The sequence below is a fragment of the Chelonia mydas genome, chromosome 1 (assembly GCF_015237465.2).
Source record: "Chelonia mydas isolate rCheMyd1 chromosome 1, rCheMyd1.pri.v2, whole genome shotgun sequence".
Taxonomy (NCBI): Eukaryota; Metazoa; Chordata; order Testudines; family Cheloniidae; genus Chelonia; species Chelonia mydas.
This window is the reverse complement of record NC_057849.1, coordinates 256,806,088-256,821,749: the sequence shown is the minus strand read 5'-3', so window position 1 is coordinate 256,821,749 and position 15,662 is coordinate 256,806,088. Positions and strand designations below refer to the sequence as shown.

The 15,662-nt window shown below is 40.0% G+C and overlaps 1 protein-coding gene across 6 annotated transcripts in view; it reads right to left on the bottom strand.

Annotated features, from left to right (window-relative positions):
• TNRC6B (trinucleotide repeat containing adaptor 6B) overlaps window positions 1-15,662 on the bottom strand; it is a 233,827-nt gene that overhangs the window by 150,685 nt on the left and 67,480 nt on the right. For 5 of the 6 annotated variants that reach the window (XM_043543759.1, XM_043543761.1, XM_043543765.1 and 2 more), the window contains exon 5: window positions 8,960-9,027. The exons of the other annotated variant lie outside the window; for it this stretch is intronic. In XM_043543759.1, the coding sequence (XP_043399694.1) occupies window positions 8,960-9,027 (68 nt within the window). The remainder of the gene's footprint in view (window positions 1-8,959; window positions 9,028-15,662) is intronic. 6 annotated transcript variants of the gene reach the window in all.

The following is a 15,662-nucleotide window of genomic DNA, read 5'->3' as shown; positions in this document are numbered from 1 at the left end:
TTTCAAAAGTTTGTGGTCTAACAGCTGAAGTTTATTTTTTCAGGTCTGAAGAGAAAGGGGCTGTCAGTACTTGAAGTATTACCTCAAGAAATGCAAATAGAGTTTTGATTTAAACTCTTCTGTATTAAAAACTTACGTTGGTGCTGCAAAAACGTAACTGCATTATCTTACCCACTTGGCATTGCCAGAATCCTTCAACTTGTGAGCAAACTATTCCAGATTTGTTTTAATAATTTTACTGCCATACAGAGTGACAATTCTATATTTTAACCAAGAATTCAAAACTCATGATGACAGGGGTGTGAATCAGCTTATGGGATGGTGGGAGTGCCTTGCATTACTTCTAGGCACCCATCAGGCTGACTGAGAAGTAGCAATGAACTGCTGCAGAGCCTGCAATTTCCAATCATCCTGATTAACTGGCGAAACCAGAAGATGGGTACCTGAGGAAGTTCTTGATGACATGCCAAATTTTGTAAAATCTTTCATTGGACAATGGGACTAAAAACAATTTTGTCTTGTAGAGTACCCATAAGTAGACCAATTCCTGAGAAGACACGAGGGAACTCCTCTGAAAATGGAAGAAGCACCCATGGCATTTGAGTATTTGAAAGCATTGGTATTTTTGTGGGATGTGGATTGTGTGTGCGTTTTTGGTCACACTATACAAAAGCATATTTTCCTATAGAAGGCAGCTTGAGCTAATCAACCTTAAGGAAATGGTACGCACCCAGACTATTGAACTACACAGGCTTATCAATATGAAGACTTGGTTGCTTCTGTAGCTACGGTATTTGCTGCTACCCTATCCATGATTACCCACTTTGAAAGGACCAGGGAATGACTTTAAAAATATATATATTTAGAGAGGCAGGGGATTATATTGAGCGGTACAAAAAATGCTGGTCAGGAACACTCATGCTTGACGCACCTCACTCATGAAGAAACATCCTGTGAACAAAAAGGCCTTGTCATATTGACATTTTATTACAGGATCTCAACCATCTGAATTGTCCACTAGAAGGATCATCTTAGAAGGATCATTCTGATGAGAGCTGGCTGCTCTGATACCGGCTCCGCATTCACATACTTTGAAGGAACGGGGGGGTGGAGGTGGGAGGAGGGGGAGGGGAGGTGCGGTGTCCATGGGCGAGAGTTGCAAGCCTCCGCCTAGTAGCCAGACCTGTTGCTGGCCGCTTCCAGGGCACAGCCCAGTCCACGGTGCCAGGACAGGTGGGAAGCCTGCCTCTGCACCCCAGCTGTACCGCTGACCAGAAGCTGCCGGAGGTAAGTCCAAGCCCCGACACCGCGCCCTCATCCCCTGCCCCAGCCCTGGGAATCTAAACCATTTGAGGGTTTTTTATTGTTTGGTTTCTGAACCACCATTAGTATGAGGGGGGCTGACAGAATACCAGAAGTAGTGAAGGTTTGAGATACCAAGCACAACACGGACTGACCTTAGGAACTAAGGTCATCCTTGCAACAACTGGGGAACAAGTACCTGGCTACTGTGGCAGTCAGAGCATCCCACACCCTGTGCTCTTCCTGCCCCTCTGACTTATTTGCTCTTCGACACCATATTTCACCCCAACCAGAAAATAAATGCAGCTAGTGACTATTGGCTTGTAGTTTCCAAAATGCCAGGTCCTAATGATAAACTTCTGCCCTTTGGGAATCCCAACGCTTTCCTGCCACACTGCTGCAGAGAGGGAGGGAGAAACAAAATCTCTGGAAATAGCTCCTGCCTGGAGATAAAAAGGAAAAAACACAGGGGAATGACCTTCTCCTCCAAGAGATTGGGGAATTAGAGGTACAACCAGTACTCTGAATGGCTCCCACTGCAGGCATGACATCATGAAGTTAGGAGAGAGAAAAAAGACAAGAGGACCCTCTATGCTTGGAAGATGAGGATGAAGATCCAAGTCATAATGAATTACACAGCAACAGGAGCCCATGAGAGAGAAGGCTATGTCTTCATCTCCTGAAGGGATGTACCCAATTATAGCCTTGTGATCCTGAATTGTTGCTCATGAATTCACAGGGAGAATTGGTGGCTTGTAATGCTTTTCACAATTTATAGCTGACTAAAAGAGAATGTGGCCATTCCTCCTTTATGTTGACTTTGTGATCTTCCATACTTTTGAAGGCTGAACTATTACCATGCCCCTGAAGTCAACCCAGAAGCTCCGGACAGTACAGAATAGAGATGAATGCTTCCTCAGCACCATGGGCTGGCATGAACACCATCTATGCTCAGGTCTCCACAGTGGCTCCCCAGTTGCTTCCAAGTGCAATTACCGAAGTTGGAGATAATCTTTGAGCCTTAAAGTCAGGGACATTTATCTGAGAGGCTACTACTTTATTCCCAGCCAAGGCAGAAAAGATCAGCCATGACCTTAAATTTGAGCACAGTACATCTGGAATTTTTAAAGACACTTGAGAATCAGACATCCAACTCCAACTGCATTTCAGTGGGACTTGGGCACTTAACTCTCTTAGGCAGGGGTGGCCAACCTGTGGTTCTGGAGCCACATGCAGCTCTTCAGAAGTTAATATGCGGCTCCTTGTATAGGCACCAACTCCGGGGCTGGAGCTACAGGCGCCAACTTTCCAATGTGCTCACTGCTCAACCCTTGTCCCTACCACAGGCCCGGCCTCCACTCCACCCTTCCCACTGATCGGGAGGTGCGGAGAGGGAGGGGGAGGTGCTGATTGGCAGGGCTGCCAGTGGGTGGGAGGCGCAGCGGGGGTGGGGAGCTGCTGACGTATTATTGTGGCTCCTTCCAAGGCTCAGGTTGGCCACCCCTGCTCTTAGGCTTCTTTGAAAATCCCAGGCTATATGTCCAGAAGCAGGGTTCTTCCAGTTGAGATCCCCCACACCTTTAGAATTCACTCTCTTTAGCAGGCCATCAAAGAAAGACTAAAAAAAGAGAATTCATCAGTTTTTCTTCCATATTTTAAACTTCTATAAAGATAGCAACTTTACTTACTGAGGCCCCAGAGCATGTTAGAAATTAGCAAAACACAATTTCATTCAAAATGATCCTAAAGCACTTCATAAATTATTCATATACTAATCTTTTCCTCCAAGCAATGAAATGCAGCCAGCTCTGGAATGAAACATAGCAGCTATTATATAGAACCCAGAAAAACTACTGAACGGTTTAAGACAGGAACTGAAGAATATTTTGTCCAATCAAAACAATGAGAATTTTAGGTTAGTAATTATGCAACTGGAATTTGTTCAGGACACAGGGATTAAAATTCTAAACTTCATAAAAAGCTCCCAAAGGTTCTTTAATGAATACACATGATCAGGACCTCTGTTTCAAGTCTCCTCTATAAAAGAAAGCATTGCCAAAAGCATAATTCTCCCGAACAAATATTGCACTGAGACATTGGTTCACACTATCTGAGGAAAGAAAGCCACCTACATAGCCACCAAAAGCTGAGTCTTCCTCAGGCTCACTTCCATGCAATAACCAGAGCATAACCCTCCTTAGCTAGTGAGATCAAAGGCATGCATTAACTTCTGCTATCAACAATTCTGTGCAAAGCAGTTTCTCAGCTTTAATAAATATTTTACCAAATAATAAAGTTATTGTTCTAGTACATTTTTTTTTTTTTATTGTTGAAAGAATGTAGAAAATGGGAAAACTATTTTTCATGTCTATGCACGTCCAACAGTTTGTACTGTGGAGCACTCCCCATCTCCCTGCCGGTTGGAGGCAGAGCATAGGTCAACAGTCAGCCTGGGGCCAGGACAGCCCTTCTGTGGAGAAGCACAGAATGATGCTTCCAAACTGAAAAATACTAAATGAATATGTAAATCACCTAACTAACAAATGAACCTTGTGTACCAGACCCTTAGAGAACAGACAAATATCCCTTTACACAAAAAAGGGCTCCACAAGAAAAGGCTCCACAGGCATGGAGCAAACCTGTCTGACCAGACTGAAGTAGAGCCACTTAATTATTTCAGGGGGCATCCCTGAGGTTGAGGGATGATGATCCCCATGGATCTACTAGTGGGGGAGGATGGTCACTTACCCTCTGAAATAAACCGCCCACTGGCTAAGAGTGGGACAAGGCTGCTGCATAGCTGCAGTGGTGGCGGCTACTGCTGCTGCAGCTGCTCCCTTGGAAAACTAAGGTGCCATTATGGGATCTGCTTAAAAAGCCTCTTGCATTCCCCCTGAGCTGGAGGCCCTCAGTGGCCCAATTCCCGGTCTAAGCCATCACACCAGCCACGGGAGTTAGGTACCATGTCTGGAAGGCTACAGGGGGCCCTGGCCTGCTCTGGCACCTTCAGATTGCCCTTTGGTATGTCTGCATGCTCCTCTCTGCTGCTGGGACACTTTGGTCTTACTGCCCCTGGATAAAAAGCAAGACTTGGAGGACATTTGTCATTCTTTTTTCTCTCCTTACCAGCCATGAGTCAAGATAAAAAAGGGGGAAAACAGCTCTGTTCTGGTAATAATCAGACCCCACCCTACTCCACGATACAGCACTTGACCCAAGGTTTAAGAATCTGAAGTGCTGTCCAAAATCTGAGAGGGACGAGGTGTGGAGCATGTTTTCAGAAGTCCTAAAAGAGGAACACTCTGATGCGGAAAGTACAGAACCCAAACCATCAAAAAAGAAAATCAATCTTCTGCTGGTGGCATCTGACCCAGATGATGAAAATGAACATACATCAATCCGCACTGCTTTGGAACGTTAACGAGCAGAACCCATCATCAGCATGGATGCATGTCCTCTGGAATGGTGGTTGAAACATCAAGGGATATATGAATCTTTAGCGCATCTGGCATGTAAATATCTTGCAACGCTGGCTACAACAGTACCATGCAAACGCCTGTTCTCATTTTCAGGTGACATTGTAAACAAGAAGCAGGCATTATCTTCTTCAAATTTAAACAAACTTGTTTGTCTGAGCAATTGGCTGAACAAGAAGTAGGACTGATTGGAATTGTAGACTCTAAAGTTTTACATTGTTTTATTTTTGAACGCACGGGTTTTTGGTACATAATTCTACATTTGGAAGTTCAACTTTCATGATAAAGAGATTGCACCACAGTACTTGTATTAGGTGAATTGAAAAATACTTTCTTTACAGTGCAAATATTTGTAATCAAAAATAAATATAAAGTGAGCACTGTACACTTTGTATTCTGTGTTGTAACTGAAATCAATATATTTGAAAATGTAGAAAATATTCCAAAAATATTTAAATTAATGGTATTCTAATATTGTTTAATTGCACAATTATTTTTTTAATCACTTGACAGCCCTAGTCAAATTCAGATTTTTTTACTCCTATCCAAAAAAAGTCTCCACTACAGAAAGAGATGACTCCTGGTCTACAACCTGCCCAGGAATGGAGGCAGAGAATTCTGGTATTCTCCACAGACAGGCAGCCCTGGCCCCAGGGTGGCTGACAATCTTTGCTCTGCCAGCAACCAGCAGGAAGAGGGCGAATGCCTGATACTACAGACTGTGCGGGGGCGTGGGAAGAGATGAGAAATAACAATGGGAAGCGATCAGCAGATTTGAATTACAAGCAGGGGACATTTATTGAAGACCATTTATTGAAGAACACAAGTCTCTTCCCCATTCCTTGAGTGCACCAGTTGAGCTCAGTTTCTTACCAATGGATGTCAATACATGAGCAAAAAGATGATCACCACCACCCGCAGGGGTCAGTTTTCAATTATAGAGGCTGAGACTGAGCTCAATAACCAAATATTTCATTTAAGCCAATGACTTTAGAAGTCCTAGTTTTCTCTTTAAAAATTTATTTCAATTAATATCAGTCATATCTATAGTCTGAACTGCTAGTGGCAGATTTCTAAGAGAAGCACTTTTCATTTATATTCAATAACCAAGGTCAAACAGTTTAACTAGCAAGTTCCCCCACTCTACCCCCGTGGTTCTCAAACTTTTGTACAGGTGACCCCTTTCATACAGCAAGCCTCTGAGTGTGACCCCCCCTTATAAATTAAAAACAGGTTTTAATACATCTAACACCATTATAAATGCTGGAGGCAAAGCGGGGTTTGGGGTGGAGGCGGACAGCTTGCGACCCCGCATGTAATAACCTCGTAACCCCCTGAGGGGTCCTGACCCCCAGTTTGAGAACCCCTGTTCTACCCCATAAGAACTGTAACAGCCTTTTCAATGTACTTGTGTATTATACACCTTCCATTACAGCTTTTCTTTAATGCAGTAACTGTATAATATGTTCAGTCTTTTTTATTCTGTTTGATATTTCAAAAGCACATCGGCAATAAGTACTATCACCCCCTATTTCCTAATAGTTACAAAATCTGTGCATGGCATTGCCATTTGTTTTCTAAAATTTTCAGATGCAGCATAGATTGGTTAGAAAAAAATATTTTTTTTGAGAGAGAGACAGACCGAGACAGACGGTTCAGTTAATGAAATCAGGACCCTTCCAGATGGAATCACAGTTCAAGGTAGGTCAGTCCTATGCCTCAACAATCTTGACAGTGTTCTTTTAATACTAGACTCTCCTGCAAGGCACTCTAGTGAAGGTGTTTCTATCCCCTGGTAAAATAAACTGAGATTCAACCCCACTACAGAAATAAAGTCTTCAGGCCAACTGACAGTTACAAATGCCTGCTAATATATACCATTATGTACACAGTAATCGCTAATGAAGGAAACGTCACATGCTAACCAATACCATGCAAGTACTACACCTATTGATAGGTCTGTAAATAAGTGCATGTTTCTATTCCCATTCTCCCTTTATCCACTAACAGTCTATTTGCCTATTACACATCTACATTTAAGTCCCTTATATACAAAAATGCAATCTACCTCTCTTCAGTAACTAGCCCCAATTTCATTTGATATTAACTGGGAGGACAACAGTAAAGTCTACCTATGCCTCATCCAGGTACTAATAGCTCCAAAGAAGTGGTTATAGAATAAAATATTCATTGAAGATGTGAACATAGTTGAAACTGGGACAACATTTTGAAATACTATAAAAGTAAAAGTTATTGGAACCACAAAATGTCTTGCGACTATCATCAATTTTTAATTCCAATTGCCAGGTCAATGAAGCATAAGCAACAAGAGCCAAACTCTTTTTTTTTTTTTTTTTTTAAACTAACCTATAGTATATTCACTTAGGTAGATGAAAAATTAAGATGGTGGGTAAAAAGAAATCCAGATGACTAATCAAGCAAAAAGCAATATCCTCAACAAAGTATTGTGTTTATACTACAGCTGAATAATGTGACTATCCTTGTTTTTTAACTGAGGTATCAAAATTGTAGTTTTGCACTTGTACAAATTTTATTAGTAACCTAATTAGGACAGAGATCTTTATGGTAAGCTCTAGCATTTTACTCTGTATTTGTACAACATCTAGCACAAAGGGTCCTTGATCCTGACAGGGACCTCTGGACACCACTGTACAGTAATACAAGTAATTTGGTGACGAACTCTGCCCACTGCCAGTTTTGAATGTTCTCTCCAGTCAAAATAGTTCTGGGAAGGTAAAATACAATGTTGTAAGTCACCTGAAAAGCTGCAGCTAGAAATCAGGTCAGCTGTGAAAGAATTCTTGATTTTATTCACAGTAAACAAAGGCAGCAACAAAAGGCAGAGCACACTATTTCGATGAGGCCAGCATAATACCTCTCCATGTTATTCTCTGCAATCACATACTGTTTCACCGTTAAGTCTCTGAGAAATTTTATTAAGGCAGAAAGTTAACTTCCACTTTTTTACATTATCTGCTTCATTTCAAAAATTTTCTGCATGTTTCAATCACCACAAGTTTGCAACTCTTCTTCAATTTACTATGATACTAGTATGAACAGAAAGAAATGACAAGTATTTTGAAAAGCTTGGCTCATTTCCGCTATGGAAAAGAATGCATCTGCTCAGTACTAGAACCTCCCTGAGTTCATCTTAGCTATCTATCTAAGAAACAACTTCAGCCACAGAGGTAGCAGCCTGTGTTGCTAGCCTACTAAAAGCGTAAGACCAGAACCAATGAAACAACACAGTTCCCTGCATTAGCTAGAAGGCAGTGTTTTAGGGGTGGGTAAGATCACTCTCTTCCTTTAAATGACCAAGTGACACTGGAATTGTATGTTAAAAAAAAGTTTCTATGGTCTGGCTCTGCCAAAGATCCAAGATCTTCCTACCCTCTACAAAGAGAGAAGTCAAGAAAAGAATAATCACAACAGTGTTGGCACTGGCTCGAGCAAAGGAATTATCTAGGATACACATAGGACATCCATCATTACAGTACCATTAGCAGAAGGCTTCGCCCTCCCCCAACCAAAGAAAGGTTTCTAGATTTCCACCAAAAAGTACTTAGACACACATTTTCTCCATGCACTTTCTTAATAGAAATTAGTCACTTTCTCGTTTTATTACATTTCCTCTTTCCTCAAACTATAGAAGGCCAGCATCTAAATGGGTCCATCCAGTAAAGGACATTTCATTTACAATTCCAGTTCCTTTCTGGAAATTTATTTTAAATAAAGGAACATTCACATTTCAGGGAACACCAGTCTACCAGATGCACACCAAGGGTTGACAATGAGCAAACTCTTCTTTTGGTGCATTTCACAGTGGTTTCACCAGACAAGGAACATGTAAAGCTTCATATACACATTTCCACTGGTAAAGTGAGTTCACTTTCTCAGCTCTAGCTTCCTAACGCCATTAATCCTTTAACTACAAATTCTGATTAGCCCACTGCAGAATATACAAAGCAGAATTTTGTGTTTCAGAATTTAAGGCAAATCAGCATACTGACTTTTCAGTCACTAGCTACTATGAAATATGTGTATTTAAGAAACCAAGGGCGAGCACCCCAAGAACAACCAATGCTTCCAGCACGTTTAAACAAGAGTGCTTCCCACCATTTACTATGGTAAGGCCCTTTTTAAATAAACGTGAGACTCACTGTTTGTTTTCTTCACCAGGAGGTGGAGTCTTGCCATGCCCTTCCATTACAAAATCCTCATGTTCCATCTGCAAAGGCAAGCATTGCAGGTCAGAAATTGGTGAAGCAAAGTGCATGTCACCCTAATGTGTTCTTTTTCCACATATCACAACTCAGTGTGGCCACTTTATTTCAGTGACTGGTCCAGAACAGACCACCTAGATTCTAAACAATGAATGCACACCTTCATTCCTCTTATAGTGGTATCATTCTATAGCACAATTTCCAGAATGCCTGTGTGCATAACAAAATAAGAGCTTCCGAGAGAGGAAGGATGGTTTAATGGCTAAAGCAAATAAGCAGTAGTTAGGAGATCTGGATTCTGTACCTAGCTCTGTCATGGACTTCCTGTGTAGCCTTGGCCAAGCACTTCATCCTTCTACTTCAGCTTCCCTATATGTAAACTGGGAATAAAAATACTTATCTATCTCACAACATCTTTAACATTTTTAAAGGACTTTGGGATCCGGGAATGGAGGGTACTGTAAAAACAGAGTATATTTCGTGAAAAATAACTTTTGTATTAAAAAAGACTTGTCCATAGGCATACCGCCACATACTGTAGCCACCGGAAGAAAAAGCCTAAGCGAGCCTTCAAACAAATGCTGTTCCAGTGATAGCTTAAGGAAGGCATTTCCTCTGGCTCTCATGACAGAAGATTCAAGGGATACTAACGAAGTTTTCTGTTTAACTTATATTCTTCTCCACAATTCCAGTGTGTATTTTAAACCATTTCTTAGGCAAGGAAATCAGAGCACCCAAACACTACATCTAATCAATCATCATTCAGTTACCTCCCTCAGCTAGAATTTCCTGCTCTGGCAACAGAATATTTCACCCTTATATAAAAACCACACATAAAATGTATTATATATAAATAGAGCCCTTCATGGATACAAAATTTGTATCCGCATCAGATCTCCGATCTGCAAAAATGGTCCATGGATATCCACATGCACAGATATAAAGCGGGTATCCACAGATTTGCAGGGCTCTCTATATAAACACCAACACACGCGCATTTAGCAACCTTACATACCATGCGAAGTAAGCAAGCCACACTGCAATACTTGATATAGGCTTGTAGACACCATTGTCAGATGACAGATAAAATCAACTGAATGATACCCAAAAAAGACACCTGTGATCCACTGTTTGCAGCTGGGGGTATGGGGGCAGAGCATTAATACACGAGGTAAGGGTAACCTGCTTTGGTAGTTCTTTGAAAAAACAGCAGGTACCCCCAATTTGTACCTCAATACTCTCAAGCAGTGACAAAAAAAAATCACTTATGCAAGGCACTGTCTGAGTATCCAAAGATGACATTTTACAGGGACAAGAGAAGCAACATTATTGTCTGGGTAGACGAGTACTCCTAAACAAGACCACAGGTGCACTGTAAAAGATCAATGAGCTATAAGCAAGAAGTGATGTTCAATAAACATATATTCCCAAAAAAAACATGTTTAAGATTAATACATATTTACAACAGTGACTATTTAAAACATCATCAAAACATTGTAGTTATTTTTAAAAAATGCTTAAAAGCCAGGAAATTCAGCACTGTAGTTTTGCAAACAAGCATAACTTCCATCCATTATGGAGTTTGGGGTCTTAAAGACCTATGGAGTGGATGAAGGAGGTAGATATAATAGAGTTTCTACTTTTTATTGTGCAGTGAAATTCTCTGGCACAGTGTAATGGCACACGGAAGAAGGTATTCATATGCAATACAGAAACAAAAGGAGAGATTTTAGTATGTTTTTCGATATATGTTCAGGTGGATTGGGAAAGGTCTGTTGCCAATATGAAGTCTGAAATCTGTATGTACAGAAAATGGGGGGAGGGCTTGTGGTCTTGGAAATCAGTGCACAGTAATTTGGAGAGAAGAACTGGATAGATAGGACAGATATTTATATAGGGTCAGAGTTAAGCTAAACTGACATCTTTTATAAAATGCAAATTCACTCCTATAGAGGCCAATAGAAAGGAGCAAATTATGGCAGGTAAAATATAAAATGGAAATTAGGAAAGAAAAGTGGGAATTTGAAGAGCAAATAAAGACAAAAGAAAGTCTTTAAATATATGAGAAGCAGGAAGCCTGAGAGAGAGGAGGAGTAAAATGAGCAATTAAAGGAAGGATAAGAACATTTCATAGAAGCAAAATGATTATTTTTAACCAAAGGAATGCTGGGGAGATCTCCTTCTTAGACCTAATCCTTTCAGGTAATAAAGATGAGTGACTGTCAGAAAAAGAGGAGGAATTTATACAAATTCATAAACTAAAGAGCAGCAAGTCACTAGGACCTGAATGTCCTGAAAGAATTTAAGAATGAAATCTGAAGTGTCAAAGGTAGCAAATGTTGGAAGCTTACAAGACATCAGGAGTGACCTATGACCATTAAGCTTCAGGTACCAGGAAAATTGTTTGAAATTGTAATTTAAAATAGAATTATAAAATACCTAGAGATGCATGGTATGATAAGGGACCATTTCACTAAAGAAAAAAAATCAGCCCTTTTCGATGCATTAAAATTCTCTGAGTATGTCCACAAGATAATGGAGAAAGAACTGCCTAACAATTTATTTAGACTTACGAAAATCCTTGTGCAAAGTTTCTCACAAGAAGATATTAGAAAAATTAAGCAGTTATGGAGTGAAAGATAAAGTACCAGCACAAATGAGAAACTGGCCAACAGACAAAACAAAGTAGGAATAAATGGTAGATAATATAGCAAAAGGTTAAGAGTAGGATGTCCCATGGATCTACACAAGGATAGAGATTCTTTGATATAAACTGAATATCAATCAACTGGAAAAGGGAGTGAATAGGGAGGTGACAAAGTTTGCAGATGACATTTACTTAGGTTAATCAAAACTAGAGAAAACTAAGGAACTTCAGAGGGACCTAACAAAGCTGTGTGAGTGGGCAGCACAGTGGCAGCTTCAATTCTGTGTTGAGAAATACAAGGTAGTACACACAGGAAGGAACACATTACAGCATTTTAAATTAACTGGTCAGAAAGAGGACTTCCACTTCACTGTAGGAAGCTCAATGCAAATCTCCGCTCTGCATGCTGCATAATCAAAAAAAGACAAATATTAGGCTGCATAAAGAATAGTCTGGAAAGTAACACTGACATTGTAACATCATGTAAATCAATGGTATGCCCTCTTCCAGAATACTGTATTTAGTTCTGGTCACTCGATCCAAAAAAAAACAAAACAAAACCCACAACAAACAAACAAACAAAAAAAACAACCATAGCTGAAATAGTGGGGGTTTAGAGATACAATGAAAATGTTTAGAAGTATGGGAAAACTTCCATATGATGAAAGACTGAAAACACTAGGATTGTTTGTCTTCTCTCAAAACATATGAGACACATGAGAGATACAGAACTATAAATGGTGTAGAGGAATTAAAATGGGTGCCACTTTTTTCATCTCAGGACAAGATGACATTCAATTATACTGAAAAACCACCAATTTAAAACAGAGAAGGAAATTATACATGGTGTAAAAAAATAACCTGGTGAAATTCACTGCCACAATATATCATTGAGGCCATGTGCTTAGAAGGATTTTTAAAAGTTAGATATTCATATGGATAGAACAATCACAGATACGTTAGAGATTATTAAAAAAATAGGAGGGATAACTCCCATGCTTCAGGGCATAAGCAAACCTCTGAGAGGGGCTAGAAAGTTCTATGAACTGGTAATTCCAGAATTATCTGGTAGGTGGTTCCTTGCATCTTCCTCCAAAGCATTTGGTACTTACTACCGGCAATGGTTGGATATAAAATACTGGACTAAGCAAACTGCATGTCTGATTTGGTCTGGCAATTTTATGTTCCTACATAGTTTGCAGAATCTTGGCTCCAAATTTCTTAGCTTTTGAACAACTGCTTTTGGAAATAACATTTTATGGACATTTAACTGGTATATATTTGTAACTTTGAAATTTCATTCTACTCAAAATGACTTTGTTAAAAAATAAGACATTATGGAATTCCGAATTTGTGGTGTTCTAACAATTCCAGATCAAATTTACTTCACAAGTAAAATATTTTTCCTCCAGCCCACTCACTGGTTTATACATCATTGCTAGTAATTCTGGCAGGCCAAATGCTGCCCTCCGTTATATCTGCCTTCAACTGGGATTTGCACAAAGGTAACTGAGCATATAATTTGAAAACAATGGAGTTGTGCACAGGAGACTCTGCAATTGGAACTTTGATTATGCACAAAGCCAGAAGAGACTCTTGTTCATATCCTTATAGCTGGGTTGTTTCTGCAGGGATGACAGGTAGTAAAATATCTGTCACCAAAGCAGACCAACAGCATTATGAATACACACAGGGGACAGATGTGTTCATTCTATTTTAACAGAGCTTTGTCAGTGGATTTCCTACGCTTTAAGCATTATTTTGAAACACAGACCTGTGAAAGCTTTGTTTAGGTTTTATTTTCACTAGAATAAATTCCTGCAACCCAACTAGTTCAGCTGGTGGAGTTTTTAAATTCCACAGAATATGCATGACCAAGGGAAAGAAATAGTGTAATGCACTCTGGCACCCAACAGTTATATCTGCTGTGGTGTGAATGTGGAGGAGGTGCTTACCTTCTGTATTGAAAGTGTGAAACCAACAGAATGGAGAAGGAGAAGGATGTATGCACAAGGTATGTCATTTCCTTCCTTGGGTTACACTTGGCTGAGGGCAGGCTTTGAGACTCACCCCTCCAAGCCTTCTGATCCCACCCACAGTCCCATGTGTCCCCACTCACTCTGCCTCCTTTTCCTCCCCAGCAAGCCTCTCAATATCCTTTTACTGTGCCCTGACAATGCCAAGACCAGTGCTTATGCCCTCTCTTTCTAAGGAAGTTGGAGCCCAGCCTCCCTGCTGTGCTTCCATGATATGATGTGATTTGTGGCAGCAACACACCAACCATCTGAATCCATATATAATAGAGCATTCTAAGTCCTCAGCCTATTTTCTCTTGCATGATAGGCAGGGAAGGAAAATTGTCTTGGAGTTCACAGAAATCAAAGATTTTGTGATCTTTTCTCTCTCTTTTTTGACTGTGATGTAACAAGCACCACTGTCAAAGGTGGAGAGTGCATGGGGGATTTGGAAGGGGAGGGGAGTGGTGGGAAAAAGAATAGGACTGAAGATTTTTTAAAATCCTGCTGCTAAAGAAGCATAGCCGTATCCACTCCACCCCCAGAGGAGTGAGGAGAAGCAGGAAAGGCACAGGAGCTGGCTGATGCATTGAGTGTCTCTTAACAGGGCTGCAGCCAGGGAGCCACTGATTCTAAGATCAAGAATCTGAAGAGAGTGCATTCACTGAAGAGAGTGTATTGTCCTTTATGGCAAAAGGTATGGGTGCAAGCTTGAAGATGCTAGCAGCCAAGAAGATAGGACTTCAGGCAGCTGAGGCAAGATATTAATAACCTGCTATTTTTAGGAAAAAACATTGTGACATACATTTAATTCTAGCATTCTGGTTACTTCAAGACTATTGTCATGATGAAACCAACTTTTTAAAAACAAAAAGTTCAGCTGTCAGTGCTGATCTAAAGATTTAACCAAAACTTACCAGTTCTGCCAGAGCCTGATATTGTTTTTCCAAAAGTTTAATTCATATGAAACTTTAAGCTACCTACACTTGCTAAAAATATTCAAATCCATTAGTTCTCACTGAGGATGAGAAATGAATAAAATAAATCTGAAATTTTTAGTCCAAGTTGTTGCAGACAGAATGTACCAAAAACATAAGAAAACTACAATAGTGAAAGACTACATTTCCCCAAACTCTGATTTTCTAAGACATCTTTTTCCAATTAATCTCAACATCTTGCAAAAGGAAATCTCCTAAATCTCTACTTTAGAGAGCGTATAGGAGAACTCTCAACTGGAAGGACTGTTTTCAGAAGAACTTAAGTAAGGGATAGTTGTTAAAAGCAAACACAAACATTAGGCTTACAATGAAAAGCTATTTAATCAGCGGAGAAAAAATAAGGATATCTGAATAAAGAGAAAAACATATATTCTTACATATAGTTAAGGTTGCTTGCAGAGTTCAATTAAAAAAAACTGTTCCCACTCATTCACCTCTCTAAAAAGTCCTCTTTTAGGGCTCTAATTTTCCATGGAGGAAATCTGTTCAACCATTTGCATTAAACAAGTGGATGAAAGAGTTTTGAAAAGATTTTAAGAATTTTTACTCAACAGGTCAAAAACACATGAACTGTAAGCTTCATATTTGACCTATCACTATACCTCCATGAGGAACAGCTACATTTGATAAACATTTTTAAAAGTCCAGCAAACTGCTGCTAAGGTTTTACATTAGATTAAAACAAATGAAGCTCCAAATTTTATAACCTTGTCTTCAACACTGAGGTTCTTCTCTAATTCTCCTACTGTTGCTCTAACACTAGTACATTTCCTAGGCACTAGCAACAGCAAGAGTGCTATTGTAGATGGGCCACCAGTATTTTCTCTACTGCATTACTCAGATGTGCTCTGACTAAAATGTCAGCAACTGGTCACTAGTGCTCCTTCCGTTGTTAACACTAATAGAACGGCACCAGTGCTAGAGGAATAGTGGAAGAATCTGTCAAAACACACCATATAGATACAGCTTATGAACCATCA